Source organism: Toxorhynchites rutilus, chromosome 2, assembly GCF_029784135.1.
Source record: "Toxorhynchites rutilus septentrionalis strain SRP chromosome 2, ASM2978413v1, whole genome shotgun sequence".
In the NCBI taxonomy this organism is placed as follows: domain Eukaryota; kingdom Metazoa; phylum Arthropoda; class Insecta; order Diptera; family Culicidae; genus Toxorhynchites; species Toxorhynchites rutilus.
In genome coordinates, this window is record NC_073745.1 from 272,203,272 (window position 1) to 272,222,490 (window position 19,219).

Sequence of the window (19,219 nt, forward strand, 5' to 3'; positions counted from 1 at the left end):
AAAAATATCAACTTATAGTTTTGAAAAATGTCGACAATGTACCTCCGATAATGCAAATCACTTCGTAATACACTCGACAAGAAAATTAGAGGAACAGAGTGCGAAGTCGAAAATTTTAAATGGTTTTTGACATGCTGTAATTTCGTGAAAAATCAACGCATATCCATGGGATGTACATCATTTTGAAGCTACAACTTTTAGGTATTAGAATAATTTACGAAGATATTTTTATCTTGGTGTGTGTAGGTGTAGTGGGCAACAATATCGAGAAGAAATGAAAAATCGATTTTTCTGTAATTCTGCAAATATCGCCGTAAATTCCAATGTTTGGAGAAAATTAGATCGTCTTCCGTCTTCCTAAGCTCGAAGCCGCCGGACGGTTTTATATCGTTATCGTCCATCGTTGAAGTGATACCGTTATTTTCGTGGCTGGTGAAGTGAGTGTTGGACACTAACGGGATTCCCTGTGAATTCATTGAAGCAGACACAACAAGCGAGAGGAAGAAACCCTGCACGCGAGCGCTGTGTGCTGGTGTGTTATCGCCGTAGCACCGTCTTCGACATCATCACCGCGTGGTGCGATACACGGGTTCAGCTGTACCGAACGATCAACACGCAGCACCGTTATAAATAATCCGCACTGGTGTGCATAATAAGTATACTGAAATTAATAGGTTAAGGTTATTAGGTTAAGGTTAATTATAAAAAAAAAATTGCAAAAATTATAAGAAAGTGTACATCTGCCATTTTAAATGGCAGAAGGGGAAGAAAGCGTTGACATGGATATCGAATCCACTGTCTCCCCCTCCCCAGCTACGGGTGCTGGGAAGTCGCTTAAACGCGTTCCCCCCTCAGAAGATGTCTCTTCACAGGAAGAGTTAACTCACCTCAACAAGCCTCCCTCAAGAAAATTTGCAAACCTTTCCTCTTCACCCCCTCATTCTCCCGCTCCCGTTTCCGCTCAACTCCCGAACTTGCCTCCCAGCCCTACTGATCCCGCTCCCGCTCAACAATCGACCTCGACCTCCCCCTCAGTTGCTTCCTCTCCTCGTGTCAAGGTCTATCCAGAAGATTCACCTGGAGCTGGCCCATGGGTTGTTTTTTTCCGGCCCAAACCGAACGGAAAATCCATCAATGTCATTCAGGTTTCGAAAGATCTGGCAAGATATTATTCCTCCGTGGTCGAAATCTCTAAGGTTAGACCGAACAAACTGCGTGTTGTCGTGAGTGATCGGAAACACGCAAATGCAGTTGTGATCGACGAGAGATTCTCCCGAGAGTATCGTGTCTACGTGCCGTCCCATGACGTAGAAATCTCGGGGGTGATAACTGAATCGGGTCTGACGTGTGAAATGATAAAGGAAGGAGTTGGTAAATTTAAAAGACTTCCGTTGGTGAGCGTTAAAATTTTGGACAGCCGCCAACTAGGGAAAGTATCCCAAGAAAAGGGAAAAACTAAATTCACGCCGTCAGACTCGTTTCGAGTAACTTTTGCTGGTTCCGCTCTCCCTGACTACGTCATGGTGGGCAAATTAAGACTGCCTGTGCGACTCTTCGTGCCAAAGCCCATGACTTGCCAAAAATGCAAGTCAGTTGGTCACACTTCAGATTATTGTGCCAACAAGGAGCGCTGTGCCACTTGCGGAGAGCAACATGAGGGGAAATCCTGCAGTGCGACTGAGCATAAATGTCCATATTGCGGGGGATCCCCACACGAGCTCTCAGTTTGTGAAACTTACAAGAGTCGCTGGGAGAAACAGAAGCGCTCTTTGAAGGAACGCTCGAAACGCACTTTTGCGGATATTTTAAAGGGCGCTTCTCCACTGGCCCAACAACAACAACCAATCATCACACAAAATGTCTTCGCCACGTTGCCCGTTGACGAAATGGAAGCGGACACAGCTAACACACCGTTCATTTTCCAAGGGAATCCCCGGCGCAAAAATGTGACCACTCCCAAAGTTCAAGGACAAGCCCCTCCGGTTATACCTCCTGTTAGCATGCCTAAAAAATCGAGTGCAGCGGACAAGCAAAATCAGGTTCCTCCTGGCTTCCGTGGGAATAGTTCACCTTCGAACGACCCAGCACTCGAGGGGACATCAAAAACCCCAAATGTCCCTATTTTTCCGTCCAGCTCAACTCCCCAATCGGGATTTATAAAGTTGTCTGACCTTTTGGACCAAATCTTCAAGTGTTTTAATGTTTCCGACTCCATCAGAACCATTGTCATTTCAATGCTTCCAGTATTAAAGACAATTTTGCAACAATTGATGCAAACATGGCCCCTCCTTGCAATGATTATCTCTCTTGATGTCTAATTCAAATAGAGAGGTCGGAGATATCACTGTTTTACAGTGGAATTGTCGTAGTCTTATCCCTAAATTGGATACATTCAAATTTTTAATTCATAACTTCAATTGTGACGTTTTTGCTCTGTCCGAAACTTGGCTTTCTTCGCGAGATGATCTCTCTTTCCACGATTTTAATATTATACGCTTGGACCGTGTTGACAGATACGGAGGGGTGCTATTGGGGATCAATAAGTGCCACTCATTTTTTAGAATTGACCTTCCACCTATTGGGGGGATCGAAGCTGTTGCTTGTCATGCAAACATCAGAGGCAAAGACCTCTGTATTGTCAGCTTGTATTGGCCTCCGAGAGCTGCGGTTAGCCGCAAGCAACTTGTTGACATGTGCTCACTCCTTCCTGAGCCACGATTGATCTTGGGAGACTTCAACTCTCACGGAACTGCCTGGGGGGAACAGTACGACGACAATCGTTCATCGATGATATATGACCTTTGTAACAGCTTCAATATGACCGTTTTGAATACTGGGGAAACAACACGTGTTCCTAAACCTCCTGCTAAACCAAGTGCTCTTGACCTCTCGCTTTGCTCGAATTCACTATCGTTAGATTGCAAGTGGAATGTAATCCAGGACCCCAACGGTAGTGATCACTTGCCAATCAAAATTTCCATCACCATTGGTTCGAATTCTTCTGAATCTATAAACATGGCATATGACCTCACAAGACACATTGACTGGAAAAAATATGCGGACGCAATTGCTCTAGCCATCAATTCCAGAGATGGTTTGCCTCCATTGGAGGAGTATAACTTCCTTTCTCGTTTGATATATGACAGCGCGGTTCGCGCTCAAACGAAACCCATCCCAGGCTCCACTTTTTGTCAAAGGCCTCCCAATCCATGGTGGGATAGCCAATGTTCCAAGCTTTATCAGGATAAATCGAACGCATTTAAAGCTTTTCGGAAACGTGGAACCATTGAGAATTTTCAAACGTATTTTGACCTTGAAAATCAATTTAAAAACTTGATCAAAGGGAAAAAACGTGCTTATTGGCGAAATTTCGTGGGAGGTTTGTCACGAGAAACGTCAATGAAAAAATTATGGAAAGTGGCTCGAAACATGAGAAATCGCTCTTCATCGAATGAAAGCGAAGAATATTCACATCGATGGATTTTTAATTTTGCACGAAAGGTTTGTCCCGATTCCGTTCCTGTGCAAAAAATTGTTCGAGATATACCACAAGATAGGTGCGATCTTGATTCTGAGTTTTCGATGGTAGAATTCTCTCTTGCTCTCCTTTCTTGTAACAATTCGGCTCCAGGAACGGATAGAATTAAGTTCAACTTGTTAAAAAACCTCCCTGATGTGGCGAAACATCGCTTGTTGAATTTATTCAATCGGTTTCTGGAGCATAATATTGTTCCAGATGATTGGAGACAAGTGCGAATTATAGCTATTCAAAAACCCGGAAAACCCGCGTCCGACTTCAATTCGTACCGCCCAATAGCAATGCTGTCTTGTATACGGAAATTGTTGGAGAAAATTATCTTGTTTCGCCTTGATCGATGGGTTGAAACGAATGGCCTACTCTCAGATACACAATATGGGTTCCGCAGGGGCAAGGGGACGAATGATTGTCTTGCGTTGCTTTCTTCAGAAATTCAAATGGCTTACGCCGGAAAAAAACAAATGGCTTCAGTATTCTTGGACATAAAGGGGGCCTTTGATTCAGTTTCAATAGAGGTCCTGTCAGACAAATTACACTCTCGGGGTCTGCCGCCTCTATTGAATAATATGTTATATAACTTGCTTTGTGAGAAACAGTTGAACTTTTCTCACGGGGATTCGACAGTAAATCGGGTCTCCTACATGGGCCTCCCCCAGGGCTCATGTTTAAGCCCCCTTTTGTACAACTTCTATGTAAGCGACATCGACAATTGTCTTACACAAAATTGCAGCCTAAGACAACTTGCAGATGACGGAGTGGTGTCTGTCGTAGGATCAAACGAATCTGACCTGCAAGGACCCTTACAAGATACTTTGAACAATTTTTCAACCTGGGCCATTGGGCTAGGGATCGAATTCTCCACGGAGAAAACAGAGATGGTGGTTTTTTCTAGGAAGCATAGACCAGCAAAACCAAAGCTTCAACTTTTGGGTAAACCGATCACTCATGCTATGTCATTCAAGTATCTTGGGATCTGGTTCGACTCCAAATGTACTTGGGGGGCCCATATTAGGTATCTGAGTAAAAAATGCCAACAAAGAATAAACTTTCTCCGTACAATTACCGGCACCTGGTGGGGAGCCCATCCCGAAGATCTTATTATGTTGTATCGAACAACTATTCTCTCAGTGATGGAGTATGGCAGTTTCTGTTTTCAATCAGCTGCCAAAACACACCTCATTAAACTCGAGCGAATTCAGTATCTTTGTCTCCGTATTGCGTTAGGATGTATGCCCTCAACGCATACCATGAGTCTCGAGGTTTTGGCAGGCCTACTCCCACTAAAAGATCGCTTCAATTTATTATCGCTTCGGTTCCTCATCCGGTGTAAGGTTATGAACCCATTGGTGATCGGAAATTTTGAGCAGCTTATCGAGCTAAATTTTCATTCAGGATTCATGAGCTCATATCATGAATTCATCTCCATGCAGGTTGATCCTTCTTCGTATACTCCCAACCGTGTTTGTTTTCCTGACTACATCAATTCCTCTGTACATTTTGATCTGTTCATGAAGGAGAAAATCCATGGAATTCCAGATTATCATCGATCGGGGATCGTTCCTACGATCTTCAATGCAAAGTATGGGCGTGTCAATTGTGATAATATGTACTTTACTGATGGGTCCTCTATGAATGAGTCCACAGGATTTGGAGTGTTCAACGAATTTTTTAGCACCTCCCACAGTCTTCAGAATCCTTGCTCTGTGTATATTGCTGAATTGGCAGCAATACATTGGGCGCTGGACAGCGTCGCCTCACGACCTGTTGAACACTATTACATTGTAACGGATAGTCTTAGCTCTGTCGAAGCTATCCGTTCAGTGAGGCCGGAAAAGCACTCGCCGTATTTCCTTGAGAGAATACGAGAAAATTTGAGTGCTTTAACCAGACGCTGTTATGTCATTACCTTTGTCTGGGTCCCTTCACATTGCTCAATTCCGGGTAATGAGAGGGCTGACTCATTAGCAAAGGTAGGTGCAATTGAAGGCGATATTTATCAGCGTCAAATCGCTTTCAACGAATTTTATTCTTTAGTCCGTAAAAATACCATCGCTAACTGGCAACGTAAGTGGAACGAAGATGAATTGGGTCGGTGGCTTCACTCGATTATCCCTAAGGTTAGCCTCAAACCATGGTTCAAAAGTCTGGACTTAAGTCGGGACTTTATTCGCACCTTCTCTCGACTCATGTCCAATCACTGTTCGTTAGACGCGCTACTCTTTCGTTTTAATCTTGCCTATGGCAATATCTGTGCTTGTGGCCAAGGTTACCACGACATCGAACACGTTGTTTGGTCGTGCGAGGAGTATCTTGTTGCCAGATCGAATTTAGAAAACTCTCTTCGGGCTAGAGGAAGGCAGCCCAATGTGCCGGTGAGAGATGTGTTGGCTCGGTTAGACCTTGATTACATGTCCCAAATATATGTCTTCCTAAAAGCTATCGATCTTCGTGTGTGATTGTCCTTATATCCTTATATTCTCCTTTTCCTTTTCCTTCGCGAGAAATCAAATCCCTTCTTACTAACAATAGAATAAGGTGAAATGTAAATACATGTTAGATATAAGATAGGCTTAAGAATTCAGTATGATGAATGTGAGTGCGAATGTGAGTGTGAACATTGTCAACATATCCTTATATCCCATCCTTTTCCTGAAACAAAATGTCACCCTTCTAAACTCGAGCAAGCCGCGAGTAATCGGTTCTCTACCTCATTAACATTAGAATTAATAAAAAATGTTTATGTATACTTGTAACTATACAGATAGGAGTTTGGCTCCTTTAAACTTATGTAACTGAGCCTGTAAAAATAAACGATTTAATAAAAAAAAAAAAAGAAAATTAGAGGAGCATTTGATCGCAAATCGTACAAGAAGTACAAAATTCTACACGAATATTTTTAATCTTTTTATGGGAAGGTCCTACAGGAACGTTCTAGGAATCAAATGGAAGCTGGTTTATAAGGTTAATTGGATTTGGTGTTGAGTTGGTTAGCAAAAAAATTGTGTTAGTCCAGAAAGTCTTTGAAAAAACAGAGAAAAATAGATTTTTCATTTCTTCTCGATATTGTTGTTCCCACATACAAAGATAAAAATATCTACGTAAAAATTCTGATACCTGAAAGTTGTAGCTTCAAAATGATGAACATCCCATCGATATGTGTTGATTTTTCACGAAAGTACAGCACGTTAAAAAATCACTTCAAATTTCCGACTTCGCTCTCTGTTCCTCTAATGTTTTTCGTCGAGTGTAGATAGATAATAAATAAAAGGAAGAGTAAGCGATATTGGTGCAGACCTGAGTGCTTTTTATGTAGACCATTATGACAGATCTCATTTCCAATTAGGGATCCCAGTATATCTATTATAGATATTATCAAACATTGTGAACCAGGTCATGTTGTAAAGATATTAGTATAAAAAAAAAGATATTAATATTAAAATCTAAAAAATGCAGAAAAATAAAAAAAACAAAAATGGAGTGATGTCTGTCTGTCTGATTCTTATGGACTCGGAAACTACTAAACCGATCGACATGAAAATTGATATGTAGGGGTTTTTGGGGCCGGGGAAGGTTTTCACGATAGTTTGAGACCCCTGCCATACAAATGAAACACAAATTTCTAAATTTCTCGAAAATTAATCAAGCAAATAAAACGAAATTTGCCGTGTGGAGGTTTTAGGGTGCAATAAATGATTCTATGGTGGTTAGATACCCCTCCCCCTTCTCTTAGGAGCGGCTGCCATAAAAAAACAACAATTTTTGCATTATTCGAGAATTAATCGAGCAAATGAAACCAAATTAGGCATATGGAGGTTTAAGGGTGCAATAAATGTTTCTATGGTGGTTAGATACCCCTCCCCCTTCTCTTACCACATAGGGGTTTAAATAAACCGCCAAAATTTCTTATTTAATATCCTATACAATATTTGCCATACAGCTGGCGATTTGGTTTGAGGGACTTTTTATGTCCTTACCCAGCCAGACTCTTTGGAAATATATAAAAATATTTTTTGTACCGCACAACACTGAAAAAATCTGAAAAAATCACACATATCTAGAAAAGCCGTAGGAACACATTTAAATATGAATTAGAGTAGTACTGAATACCTAAATCCCAAAAAAAATGTTTTTTGAATTTCAATGTTTTTTTAGTACTAACATTTTTGATGAAATTTTTTTTTAATAATTTTTCTTGATACAACGTAGTAAGGTGCACATTCAGTTTTTTTTTTCAAATTTTTATCTCGAAGCTTTTGAGGATGGCGTGAAAGAAACGAAAAAGTACGTTTTTACTATAGATCCTATGTTAAACCAAATAGGGGTTCAAATAAACCGCCAAAATTTCTTATTTAATATCCTATACAATATTTGTCATACAGCTGGTAATTTGGTTTGGGGGCACTTTTTACTCCCTTACCCGCCTTACCCGCCTCTGCATTACTCGAGAATTAATCGAACAAATGAAATGAAATTTGGCATGTGGAGGTTTTAGGGTGCAAAAAATGAATCTATTGTAGTTAGATACTCCTCCCCCCTCAAATCAAACCAAATTTGGCATGTAACGTAACGGTTATTTGGTATTTGCAAGTGGTTGAAAAATTTTGAACGAGAATTGTGTCTGAAAATAATCTGATATTATAATGTCGAGTGGTAGAAATACTAGATATTTTATAGTAAAAGGTAATTTTAAAGGGTAGATTAGAAGATCAATCAATGAATAATTCTGCGATTGGACCCATGAACATCAACCGATGAAACCTGAATATTTCATTCATGAAATCTGATACGAACGGAATTCCATTAAAATTGTCGGTTTGAAGATTATCACCGTGATTGGTCACACAATTTAGAGGTGTCTGTCGTTTATCAGAGCGTGGTAATTTTTGTGATAAACTAAAATAAAAACCATAGTTTAACAAACGATGTTCTAACGATGGATTTAGTGAATCCACGATGATCTCCAGAACAGATTGTATTGGATTATTATTTGTACAGGTCTCTATAAACAACATTTTGAACGGATTTTTGAACGAATCAAATGAAGATGGCAAATATGATCATATTTTTTAAACACCAACTAAACGAATTTCTTTTTAGGTTCATCAAAACAGAAAAAAAGTTTACGAGTGTTTGATTAACTGTTTATTTTTCATTTCACAACAGAGACAGAGAGCATCCAAAACAAAGTGTCTTGTCCAAATCAATAGGATAAAATTTCAATAATCTACCAACTCGTACGTAATATCAACATTTTTTGCTGGCTCTCCAGTCAATTTGTGTTCATAGAAGGCATACCGTTCAACTTGGTAATCTTCAACTAATTTGTTTACATACTGTGTCTAATAAAATAACGGGTCATTTGGACCGGTACGAAAATAAGGCTTCCACGCGTGATTTTCCATTTCGCCCATGATTTACAGCTCAAATTCAGCATTTGTTCCACGGATATACCATCATCGCAGCTGAAGGTTTTAAAATAATATCAAAACAGAAAAATACTGCTACTCTGAGTAAAGCGTATTTGCAATGAATTCTCAACTGAAACAAACAGTACGATTCTACAATCTTCTACGGATACTATGGTCGGACAGAGGTAATGTGAAAACTACATGTTGTTGGTGCTCAATACAACGGTTTCAATAAACAAACTATGACATTACAACAGAAATTAATAAGTACCTATCAATGCTCAGTGCCGCAACGCTGTGGGGTAAGATACCTAGTCGTATTAGTTAATGTTAGGATAATGTCTAATTTCTATCCACCACATGGCACTTGCATCAATTTAAGTACAAACTCAGAATAAACAATGCATATAACAGTGTTAATTGTTTCTATTACTATGTGGGTCAACTTGCAAAATCACTTCACGTATTTGTTGAATACTTAAAATCAATAACCACGTATTATGGTTGGAAACATCACGATGCTCACAGATTTAAAAAAAACGAGCAAACGGAATAAATTCAGCCGAATCAAAGTCGCTAAAATAATCCACGTTGACATGCTGTGTGTTTGTGATTATTTTACCATAATCTATGAAGTGGGCGAATTATAGTACTTTTACCCTATCACCGTCTACACTGAAGGCAGAAGTACCTAAGAATATGTTCTAAAATATTTTCAAAAATATATCGCGTCTTATGCTTTTGTGAACTATTCAGATTTGTTCTCCTAGTATACAACCATCGGTGTTGGTACTTGCGTGTCTCACTTTTGCTTGCACATGTTTCACTATTTGCTGAGCAGATAGGGACAACCCCATCTGCTGCGCCTACTCTTGCATTTTGCTGAAACCTTAATTATGTGTTCTCTATCCTACACGATTTTACAAATATTTACAACTCTTACGAAAACCTAGCAACAATCGGTGCGCGACCATCAGCAGCAGCATCCCTCCTCTAGCCGTTTGTGTTGGTGACCCTGTCTAGTAGAACGGGCTCATCAAATATCATACACACTCGTCCTGGTTCTGGGCGCAATACTTCGGGAAGATCGGTTCGGCCCGCAGGCCCAGCTCGAGCAAATGATTTCGGAAGACTGACATCCGGTTGAAGGTCTCCTTCGGCACGGACTCGCTGTAGATCTCCTCCACCGGATCGGTCCACAGCCGTTCGGCCAGGGCCGATGCTCGCGGCCAGAGGCGCGAGTCTAGCGTTGACTCGTCGACCTGTTCCGTCCATAGGCAGGCCTCGCCGCCCAGTATCTGGCGCATCTGAAGCGAGGTTAGCTTCATCTCGTCCCACGGTCGGTGTTTGTAGACGGTCTGCCAGTTTCGGTACGGAGAGCAGGCACCCTCGCCTTCAGTAATGAAAAAAAAAGGTATTTGGAAAATTTATTGGCATTGACATTGAGTAAAAGATGTGAGTTGAATTACTAAAAGTATGCGGGAACAGAGTTGCCAACTATAATTTTTTAAAATCAGAAAAAATAATAAAAAAAAACCAGGATAGCTCATATTGAATTGTCTGGAAAGATCGTGTCGATTTTTGGATTTTTGGGAAAACAAAAGCATCAAAGCATAGGCAGACATTAAATTTTCATAAGGAAATAGTTGTCCTGACCCGACCCCTAAATTGCGACGGCCATTCATCGCATAAAACTTTTGTTTTTGGCTGCCTCGGCATTGAAATGTATAGTATAAATTTTTAATATTTTAACTATGAAATAACATATACTCCAATTATATAGGTAATGGGTGAAAAATGAATGACGAGTGCAAAAAGTGGTCAGCGATGAAATACTTTGTTATGACTCTGACAGCGGAAATCGAATATCGTATCCCGGAACGGCACGAAAAAAGAAACGGAAACGAATGCAACGCCAACGCTCAACGCTCGCAAATACATGATTCAACACAGTGGTACTCAATCTCCACTGTCACGTTTTAGTCATGGTATTACGGGCCGCTCAAATAAATCAATGAAAAAGGGCGGTATCCGAGAAATGTGCGCATTGCTAACGTAGGACTGCGAAATTATAACCGGCGAGAAACAAACATTATAGAAAAGCAATAATCTAGAGGCGAATGAACTGAAAAGTTTAAACCCTCTTAAAGCCAAAAAGAAGAAGAAGAAGAAAGCAATAATGAAAGTCTCTAGAACAAACATTTGGTAGCACAGACAAGGTACGATAAATGAATGCTTTCAGTGAGGGGCGCGAATGTTTCGCGAAGCAACAAATTTGAGCAGATTTTTAATTCACTCTCAAAATTAACATGTACTGTTGCTTGCTCGCTGTCTAAAGCGATACTGAAATAGTTGTAGTTGTCCAGTGCCTTTTTGTAAAATTACACTTCCAACACTCCCTAAAATAATGCTCTAAAGCAGGGGTGGCCAAACTTTTGTGCATTACGGGCGACTAATTGTTCAAATGTTAGGCTGCGGTCTACCAAGGTTGACCGGTTGAAAATGAATGTAGTACTAGACGAAAAAACTAAGTTTTAACCCTACTGTACTAGCGTGCAAAATCATAATCCGTTTACTCGAGCACGGTGCGTGTCACTGCAATTTTGTTATTGTGTATTTTTAGGCGTTATTATGATTTTTTTCACCGACCGACTACGCTTTGCTTCGTACACCGGGCCAACTTCAAAGAGCATTCTTTCGCTGTAAACATTACTGCAAGGAGCTGAAAAATAAACTCTAGCAAACATTGTCAATTGGGGATACTGCTTAGAGTTTGGTGACCACCAAACGTAAGGAACGTGATTGCGTTCGATTCGATTATTTTCAAGTCTTTCGTTTTCAAGGCTGGGTGCTGATGCTGGTAATGCAGATATTTTTAACAAATACGCGCTTTTTCGATGCGACCGAAGCGAATCAATCAGCCAACATTTACGTGGTGGAGAAGTGTTGGTAGCGATAAGAAATCATCTCAACTGTGAATCTATTAGCGAATTCGTTTTTAAAACTGAGTCAGTGCCACACTGACTCTGTAATAAAAAAACGTTTTCAGTTTCACGAATGCGGTGGTTTTTTGGTGTGCGTTGTATAGTCTGATTTGTTTATATTTGCGACGACAAATGTACAGTGTCGACGTCTGGTGGAGATATTAGTGCTTGGGAGGTAAAGTATTCTCTATAAGATCAGAAGGGCCAAGTGCAGTGTAAAAATATAAAAGTTTGGATGAAAATTTTTACTTCATATTGTTTGATTACCTAACACATGTAGTCCTGACACTCACTTAACCATTTGTCGATGCATTTCCTGTTTGTTCCACAAATAATTACTATTATAATATAAAATCATCATTAGACACAGTTTCCGTTCAATGTTTCTGCGATATAGGAAAAAAACCCTCTTATTTCATCACATAAAATAAATATTCGATACGTTAAAGTAAATTTTCATTCCTAATTTTGATTTTGAGAGCATGTTTATTCCTCCTGAATATCCATAATAATTTTCGCCTCCCAATGAAAGCACACGGAGCTTAATGCCGTCTACTCGAATATACTCTTCAAAATCAGAATCCGAATTGGATTACGATTCAAATAATACAAAAGCAACATATTTACATTCTTCTTCAGTTTGGTAAAATGGCGTCGAATCAAGTGGAAGTACGCAAACGCATTTTGCCGGAAAGGCAGCGAAATCCAACACTGTCAGTACGCGATCTCGCCAAAAAGCAAAAACTGCCGAAGACTAGCGTGTTTAGTGTGTGCAAATCGTTTGACCAGCGCTTAACTGTGGATCTGATGGTTGGAAGCGGAACAAATCGAAAAGTATGCTCCGGACAGATAGACCGAATGGTGGTTGCCCTTATTGAGAAACATCCCAACCTTTCAGCTAGAAATGTGGCTCGAAAGGTTGGAAAATCAAAATCATATGTACAAAAAGTGAAGCAGAGGCATGAACTGAAGGCGTACAAAGTGAAAAAGGTGCCCAATCGTGATGATACGCAAAATTTTACTGCAAAAAGCCATGCTAAGGTGCTCTACACCCAATTTTTGCAAAAATGTTCATGTACCATAATGGACAATGAAACTTATGTTCTCGAAGACTTCAAACAGCTCCTGGGCCTCGCTTTCTATACTTTAATGCGAAGGATTGCCGTAGCCGAGTGTTTCCGGACCAAGAAGCAGTCTAAATTCTCCGAAAAGTACTTGGTTTGGCAGGCCATATGCAGTTGTGGCCGAAAATCCAAATCTTTTCGTCTCTACCGGCACTATCAACACAGATGTCTACGAGATGGAATGTCTTCAGAAGCGGTTGCTACCATTCATAAAAAGCCACGACTCTCCAGCATTGTTTTGGCCAGATTTGGCCTTTTGTCACTATGCAAAATCCATCCTGGAATGGTATAATTCACATGAGGTCAAATATGTGCCAAAAACAGCAAATCAACCGAACTGTCCAGAACTTCGCCCAGTGGAAAAGAACTGGGCTCTGATAAAGCGAAAACTATTCGAAACTAAGGAGAAAGCGAAAGGCATTAATGATTTCAAGAGGAGATGGAAAAGCGCCGCCGCCAGTGTTACGTGAATTTTTGTTTTACTGGCATCATCTTGGTGTCCGAAATTTAACGTGGATAGGCTTTACAAACGGTTATATTCCTCCAAACGTAATCTCCGATCGCAATTTTAATTTTCGACTAGTGATTTCGGTACACAGAACAACGTACTTCGTAGAGGGCGTTGTAGAACAAACTGCGGACAGTAATCAGTTGAAGAATATGATCGTCCTTGACGTGGGAAATCGTTCATCTCTTCTCGGGCGTCTTTCAATGCCTTATATAATTCATACACCCGTGTTTTCAACATAATTGAATCACCAACTGTAATATGCAATACTTTCAACGTTACGGCATAAGAAATATTGTTTGTAACACCAAATTTCACACAATATATGTGAACAGTAGACAACCGCTCAGAATAAGTGTAAGGCCACAAGTAGGCTAGAAATATTCTGACGCGGAAAAAAACATCATGGGTATAAGACCGTGCGCGAGTATACGAACTATGATTTTGCGCGCTAAATGTCCAAACAAAAACACCTATAATTGTGGAAATGTCTTCGGATCGTGGTGCAGTAGTTATGAATTGCAATGAATGATATATTTCAAAACTACAAAAACTTGCGTGCGAGAGACCGCCGCCTCCGACGGCGGGTCGGCGGTCAACTCGGATCGCATCGCCTTGGCTGCCCCGTCTGGTGTCCGTTCCAGGTGACACAAACCCTCGCGATTGAAAGGACACATCATTTATCAGCTAATAAGTTGGAGACTCCGTCCGCTCTACTCGATCCACTGAATTCGATCCACTTAACTCACCGTTATTCTGCCGTAATCTCGCAAAGTGACGTAAGCGCCAAAATTGACATTTTACCTTTTTTGCTATAGATCGATAGAAAAGAATAACAAATACTTCCAAAAAACTGTGAAGTTTTACAGAAATATGGAAAAATTACCCCGTAAAAGATTGAAAACGGGGTGACGTAAGCGCTATTTCCATTGTTATGTGACGTAAGCGCCATTTTACTTATAATGTGACGTAAGATCAATTCGAATGTGATGCGATGTGATTTTTAATCTGATCTGATGGCACAGAATGAACGAACAGGGACAAACAGTTTCAAATAACACCATCTTTCGTAATGGACCATTAGCATGATGAGATTCACATGTCTTCTTTCTTGAGAAAAGTATTTTTTCCGAGAAGCTCGTCATGCCAATTTTTTAAAGATAACTGTAAATCTCGACGTGTCATGCAATTTTAAGACATTTGGCATCAATTTTTTAAAACCCCCATTTCCGGTGACTCTTCGATTTCGAATTTTAACGTCTGCGAGAATAGTAAAAAAAAGTCCGATTGAGCTGATATTTTGCATTGGTTATTTCATCATATGAATCAACATTTCGCTCGAAGTTCCATATGAAAAATCGAGATGATCATTTTCATTGGCACCCTAAACCATACATATTGCCTTGTATTCCGAAAAAAAGAAAAAGTCCCAGAGTGTCGATTTTTGACAAAAAGTTTTGTTTTCGAGATGACAGAAGATCTCGACGTTTCATGCAATGTTAAGACTTTTGACATAAAACACCATTTGGAAAGTTTAAAACCTCTTTAAAACAAATAACGGACTGTATCGTTCCTCGCCTCCAAACTAGAGATGTGCCATCCGCTCATGAGCTGTTCCGAAGAATCGACTCTTTGAAGTGAGTTGACGCGGAACAGCTCGCAAAAAAAATCAAACAGCTCTTCAGCTCACTTTGATGATGATGAAGGAGAGAAAAGAGCTGTAGAATTGAAGAGAGTGTGTGAGCTGTAAGATTCAAATGAACTGACCGTCTCTCGCTCTTCGTGTTAAGACATCAGTTTAGTTTCATTTGTCCCTCGTCTTTTCAACTGTTATATTCGCGTTGACGGCATTGAGCTTTGTTTACCAGTTTAGGGGGCGCCAAAAAAAATAATTGGCTCTCAGGCAGAATGAACACGTTTTTAAAATTCAAATTATTAATGAAAATTAACTTCTGTGTATCAAATGAGTATTCTATTTCAATGAAAAACACTTTGTTTGCAGGCGGTGCAAAAATCTCATAAGATTTTTTTTTTTTGAAGAAAACTTTCTATTGTAATGTAAAGCCTCAGTAAAAATGTCGGAAATGTTGTACTCGCCGAGTCTGTTGTAAATAATAGTCTGGAATACGTGTTTCAAGTAATTAATAATATGGTGTGAAAAATTTCATTTGAATTTTAACATTTTCAAACTGGCTTCGTGGCTATCGAGTTTGGGACCCAAATTGAAAGTCGGCACTGACAACTGAGCTGAAGAGCTGTTCATAAAGAACAGCTCATTTAGATGAGCTGATATGATCAGAGCTGTTCATCATGATGAGCTGATTTGCACACCTCTACTCCAAACCAATGTCAAAAATTTATTACGAACATTCTTTTTTTGCCGTGACTAAAAAACGAATAATCTAAACTTCGGCTACGGCTACGGTGTATTAATGAAAAATTATGAAAAATTGACATCTCCATACGAAAGATCTCCAATTGTGAATAGGATCCATAGTAAGAGATCTGAGAAGTCTGAAAGAGAGGTTCTCCATAGCCTATATGGCTGTGCGTCCGCTTATCGAGCGACCCAAGTGATTTCCATTGATTGATTGGCCTTTTTCAAGGCTAGAAGCAAATGAAATTTGTAGTTCAAATATACCAAATGTACATCTATAAATCGAAAAATCAACTAATCAATCAAAGGAAATAATTCCAAATACGATTCGGTAGACAAATATAATATAACAATAACAGAGCAGATAAATAAGCAGTAAAATATTCTCATTATGTCGCTTGGCTATCCGACCGCATCATGCGTACCAAAAATGTGCAATAAACAACCTACCGGTCGATCGCCAACTACCGAAGCCACAATCCAGATACCAAGCGTCCACATGCGATATCACCAGGTTGAAACCGGCGTTCAACAGTTGATAGTTCTCCTGCCACTTGCTGCCACCCCAAATTTGCACCGCGTAGGAGTTCTTCGAAAGACACGGATAACTGGTCAGCCCACTGGACCACACGGCTACCATTTTTGGCGGAACACCCTTGTTCGCAAGCTGAAGCCTGTTGTAGGCCTGCTGCATAAAGTCACACCACAGCGTTCGCATGTCCGACTCGTTAAAATGCTGCTGCCAGCATTCCAAATTCACCTCGTCACCCCCCAAGTGGAAGTAATCCAACGGACCGGTCAGGTCCAACAACTCTTCGTACAGCTTCTGCAGAACCAGATAGGTGTTGTTATTTTTAGGATTAAGCTGACCGCAGGGAGGCTCCCCGCAGTAGTAACTCCAGGGCTGTTGGTTGATGCAGAGACTCAGCTCACCCAGATTGTGTTTGGGTCCCCAGTCCCACCCGTTCCCGGCGTGCGCCGGAGCATCAATTTCCGGAATGATCTGTATTCCACGCACTTTGGCGAAGTCCACAATATCTTTCACGTCGCCGGTTGTGTAAATTTCCCTATCGGAATAAGCACCATACCGGGCCAGCTGGGGATAGTTTTTGGACATGAAGGGAAAACTTTGCGAATCCGTGATGTGCCAGTGGAATCGGTTCAGCTTGGAGTGAGACATTCCAACAAGTGTACGCTTTATCGACTCCACGGAGAAATAATGTCTCGATGTGTCTAACATAAGGCCACGGAAGCTGGAAAGGCAGAGATGAAGAACAGATGTTTTTTATGACTGAATAACGAGGCAATATATTTTTTCTACTCACTTAAATCTTGGCACATCTTCAACTAAGGCTTTGTTGAGAACTTTCAGGATACGTTCCTCGTCGTCGAACCATATCAACTGTTGCAACGTTGTGAGAGCATGTTTCGCCCCGAAAAAGCTGTTAGCGTATACTTTCGCCACGAGAGTGCGTGCCGTATCTGTGTGAACATGAACCAATCAGTATGCTTCAAACGAAATGCTCCCATAAATACTTACGGGTCACAGATAGGTTATAACTTTCGTCGGTATGCAACGTCAAATAAGTGTCTGGTGATTTCAGCACCGAAATCTTCACGTCAAACTTATCCACATCGTAGCGATTCTCATCAACTGTTTTGTAGAAGCGTATCTTCAACGGCTGATCCACTTTCTCTCCATCCGAGTCCTTCCCCCGATTCACCTCACTACCTTCTGTGACAGCCAACTCATCCGTGTCGTCATATGTTTCGCCATGTGCCACCAAAACAGCGTGCAATTCTTCCCGGAATACATCGAACGCACGATTCAACAAGCTTTCCACCGCATCGGAACCAGTCGTGAAGTGCGCGTGAATATCTCCCAATCGGAAACGTGATGCTTTGCTTCCGATAGTGGTTTTCCCCGTGGGCTGCGGCCAAATATTGATTGGCCCACAGGTCATAGTGCAGGTTAGGAATGGTACACGCTTTCCAGGCGTGCTGCCACCGAAGGAACTCTCCGCGTCATCGGCCTCAACGTAGTGCTGCCGTATGCAATGGTTGTTCACGCATTTGTATGACCACATTTTTTCAGGTGGACTGTAAAAAAAAATAAATCGATCTCGTTGGTAGGCCCATAGAAACCATTGAGAAAAGCAAACCTACCTAATTTTTGGCATTTGGATGGCCCCCCTCAATGCGCCTCCATCACCCCCCACGCCGTCCCGATTGAATATTCCCGCAAACAGGATCGAGGAACTAGATGGCTTGAGAGAACTCTGATTCTCACTCCAGTACAGGAACATCACCAGCGACACCATCAGCAGCAGCAATCCAAACAAAGTTTTTCTGAGCGATCCGGTAAACGCCATTTTCTTGATAAAGCTCGTCAGTATGGTCGTCTTGAGATTACGCTGCTGAGAGTTTCTCTGTTTGGAAGACACACACAAAAAAAACAATTTGGGGAACCATGAATGGTACGGATAACTTTTCTTTACAACGATATAAAATCATAATCCGATGGATTCGAATGTAACCGCCAGGAATAGAACACAGTGTAAAGGTGAAATGTGACATGTGACATGTGGCATTCGATTCGATTTTTTCATTTCCTAGCATCACATGGCACATCGTCTACTCCACGCTATAAACACCCCCGTTCCCTCTTGGCATACCAAAGTTCAGCCGGAGATGAAGGTGTGTCATGTTTACAATCAATCAAATTCAATAAGTAAATTATTGAACGCTGACTTCGCGTCTATATGGGGTGTAGTAGGTACATGAAAAAGCAAAGGAAATGGAGATGGAACTGAAAATTAAAACCGTGGAAACAGTCACTCGTCACTCAACCAGTGTGTGCGTGTGTGTGTGTGTGTGTTAGTGTCGCTGATCAGTTTCTGATGTTTGCAAGATAACAAAATCAGAACGTTTGCGGTAATGTTTACCAAACACTTGAGGTGGCGTATCGGCTACAACTTATCGTAGATAAATTTTGAATGCGATGTCAATTCAAAGATAAGCTTTTAACACAATTTATCGTTTGTTTCAAGAAGAATAAAGCAGAACTATATACTAACTTATGATTCGTGCATTACTGATATTATCTAGAATGAAAAGAGATTGTTCGAAAGTAAAACATTACATCCACCTTTTGGCTCAACCTCGAATTATTAATTACGTTTTATTCTTCAAAATATTTATCCATTCCTCGATATTTTTTTTTCCAAAAACGTTTATTAACCAGACTCAATTACTTATTATCTAACGTTTGCAGAGTCAA

At 40.6% G+C, this 19,219-nt stretch overlaps 1 protein-coding gene across 11 annotated transcripts in view; it reads right to left on the reverse strand.

The window, feature by feature from the left end:
• Nucleotides 1-8,667: 8,667 nt before the first annotated feature.
• Nucleotides 8,668-19,219, reverse strand: part of LOC129770855 (probable beta-hexosaminidase fdl) — a 94,877-nt gene continuing 84,325 nt past the window's right edge. For 10 of the 11 annotated variants that reach the window (XM_055773987.1, XM_055773984.1, XM_055773981.1 and 7 more), the window contains 5 exons: nt 18,106-18,368; nt 17,480-18,039; nt 17,265-17,421; nt 16,390-17,192; nt 8,668-10,339 (listed from right to left, as the gene is read on the reverse strand). In XM_055773987.1, the coding sequence (XP_055629962.1) occupies nt 9,990-10,339; nt 16,390-17,192; nt 17,265-17,421; nt 17,480-18,039; nt 18,106-18,368 (2,133 nt within the window). In that variant the 3' untranslated portion in view covers nt 8,668-9,989. Of the gene's footprint in view, nt 10,340-16,389; nt 17,193-17,264; nt 17,422-17,479; nt 18,040-18,105; nt 18,369-18,614; nt 18,911-19,219 lie in introns of those variants that run through there. The other variant, XM_055773991.1, reaches the window with a different exon arrangement.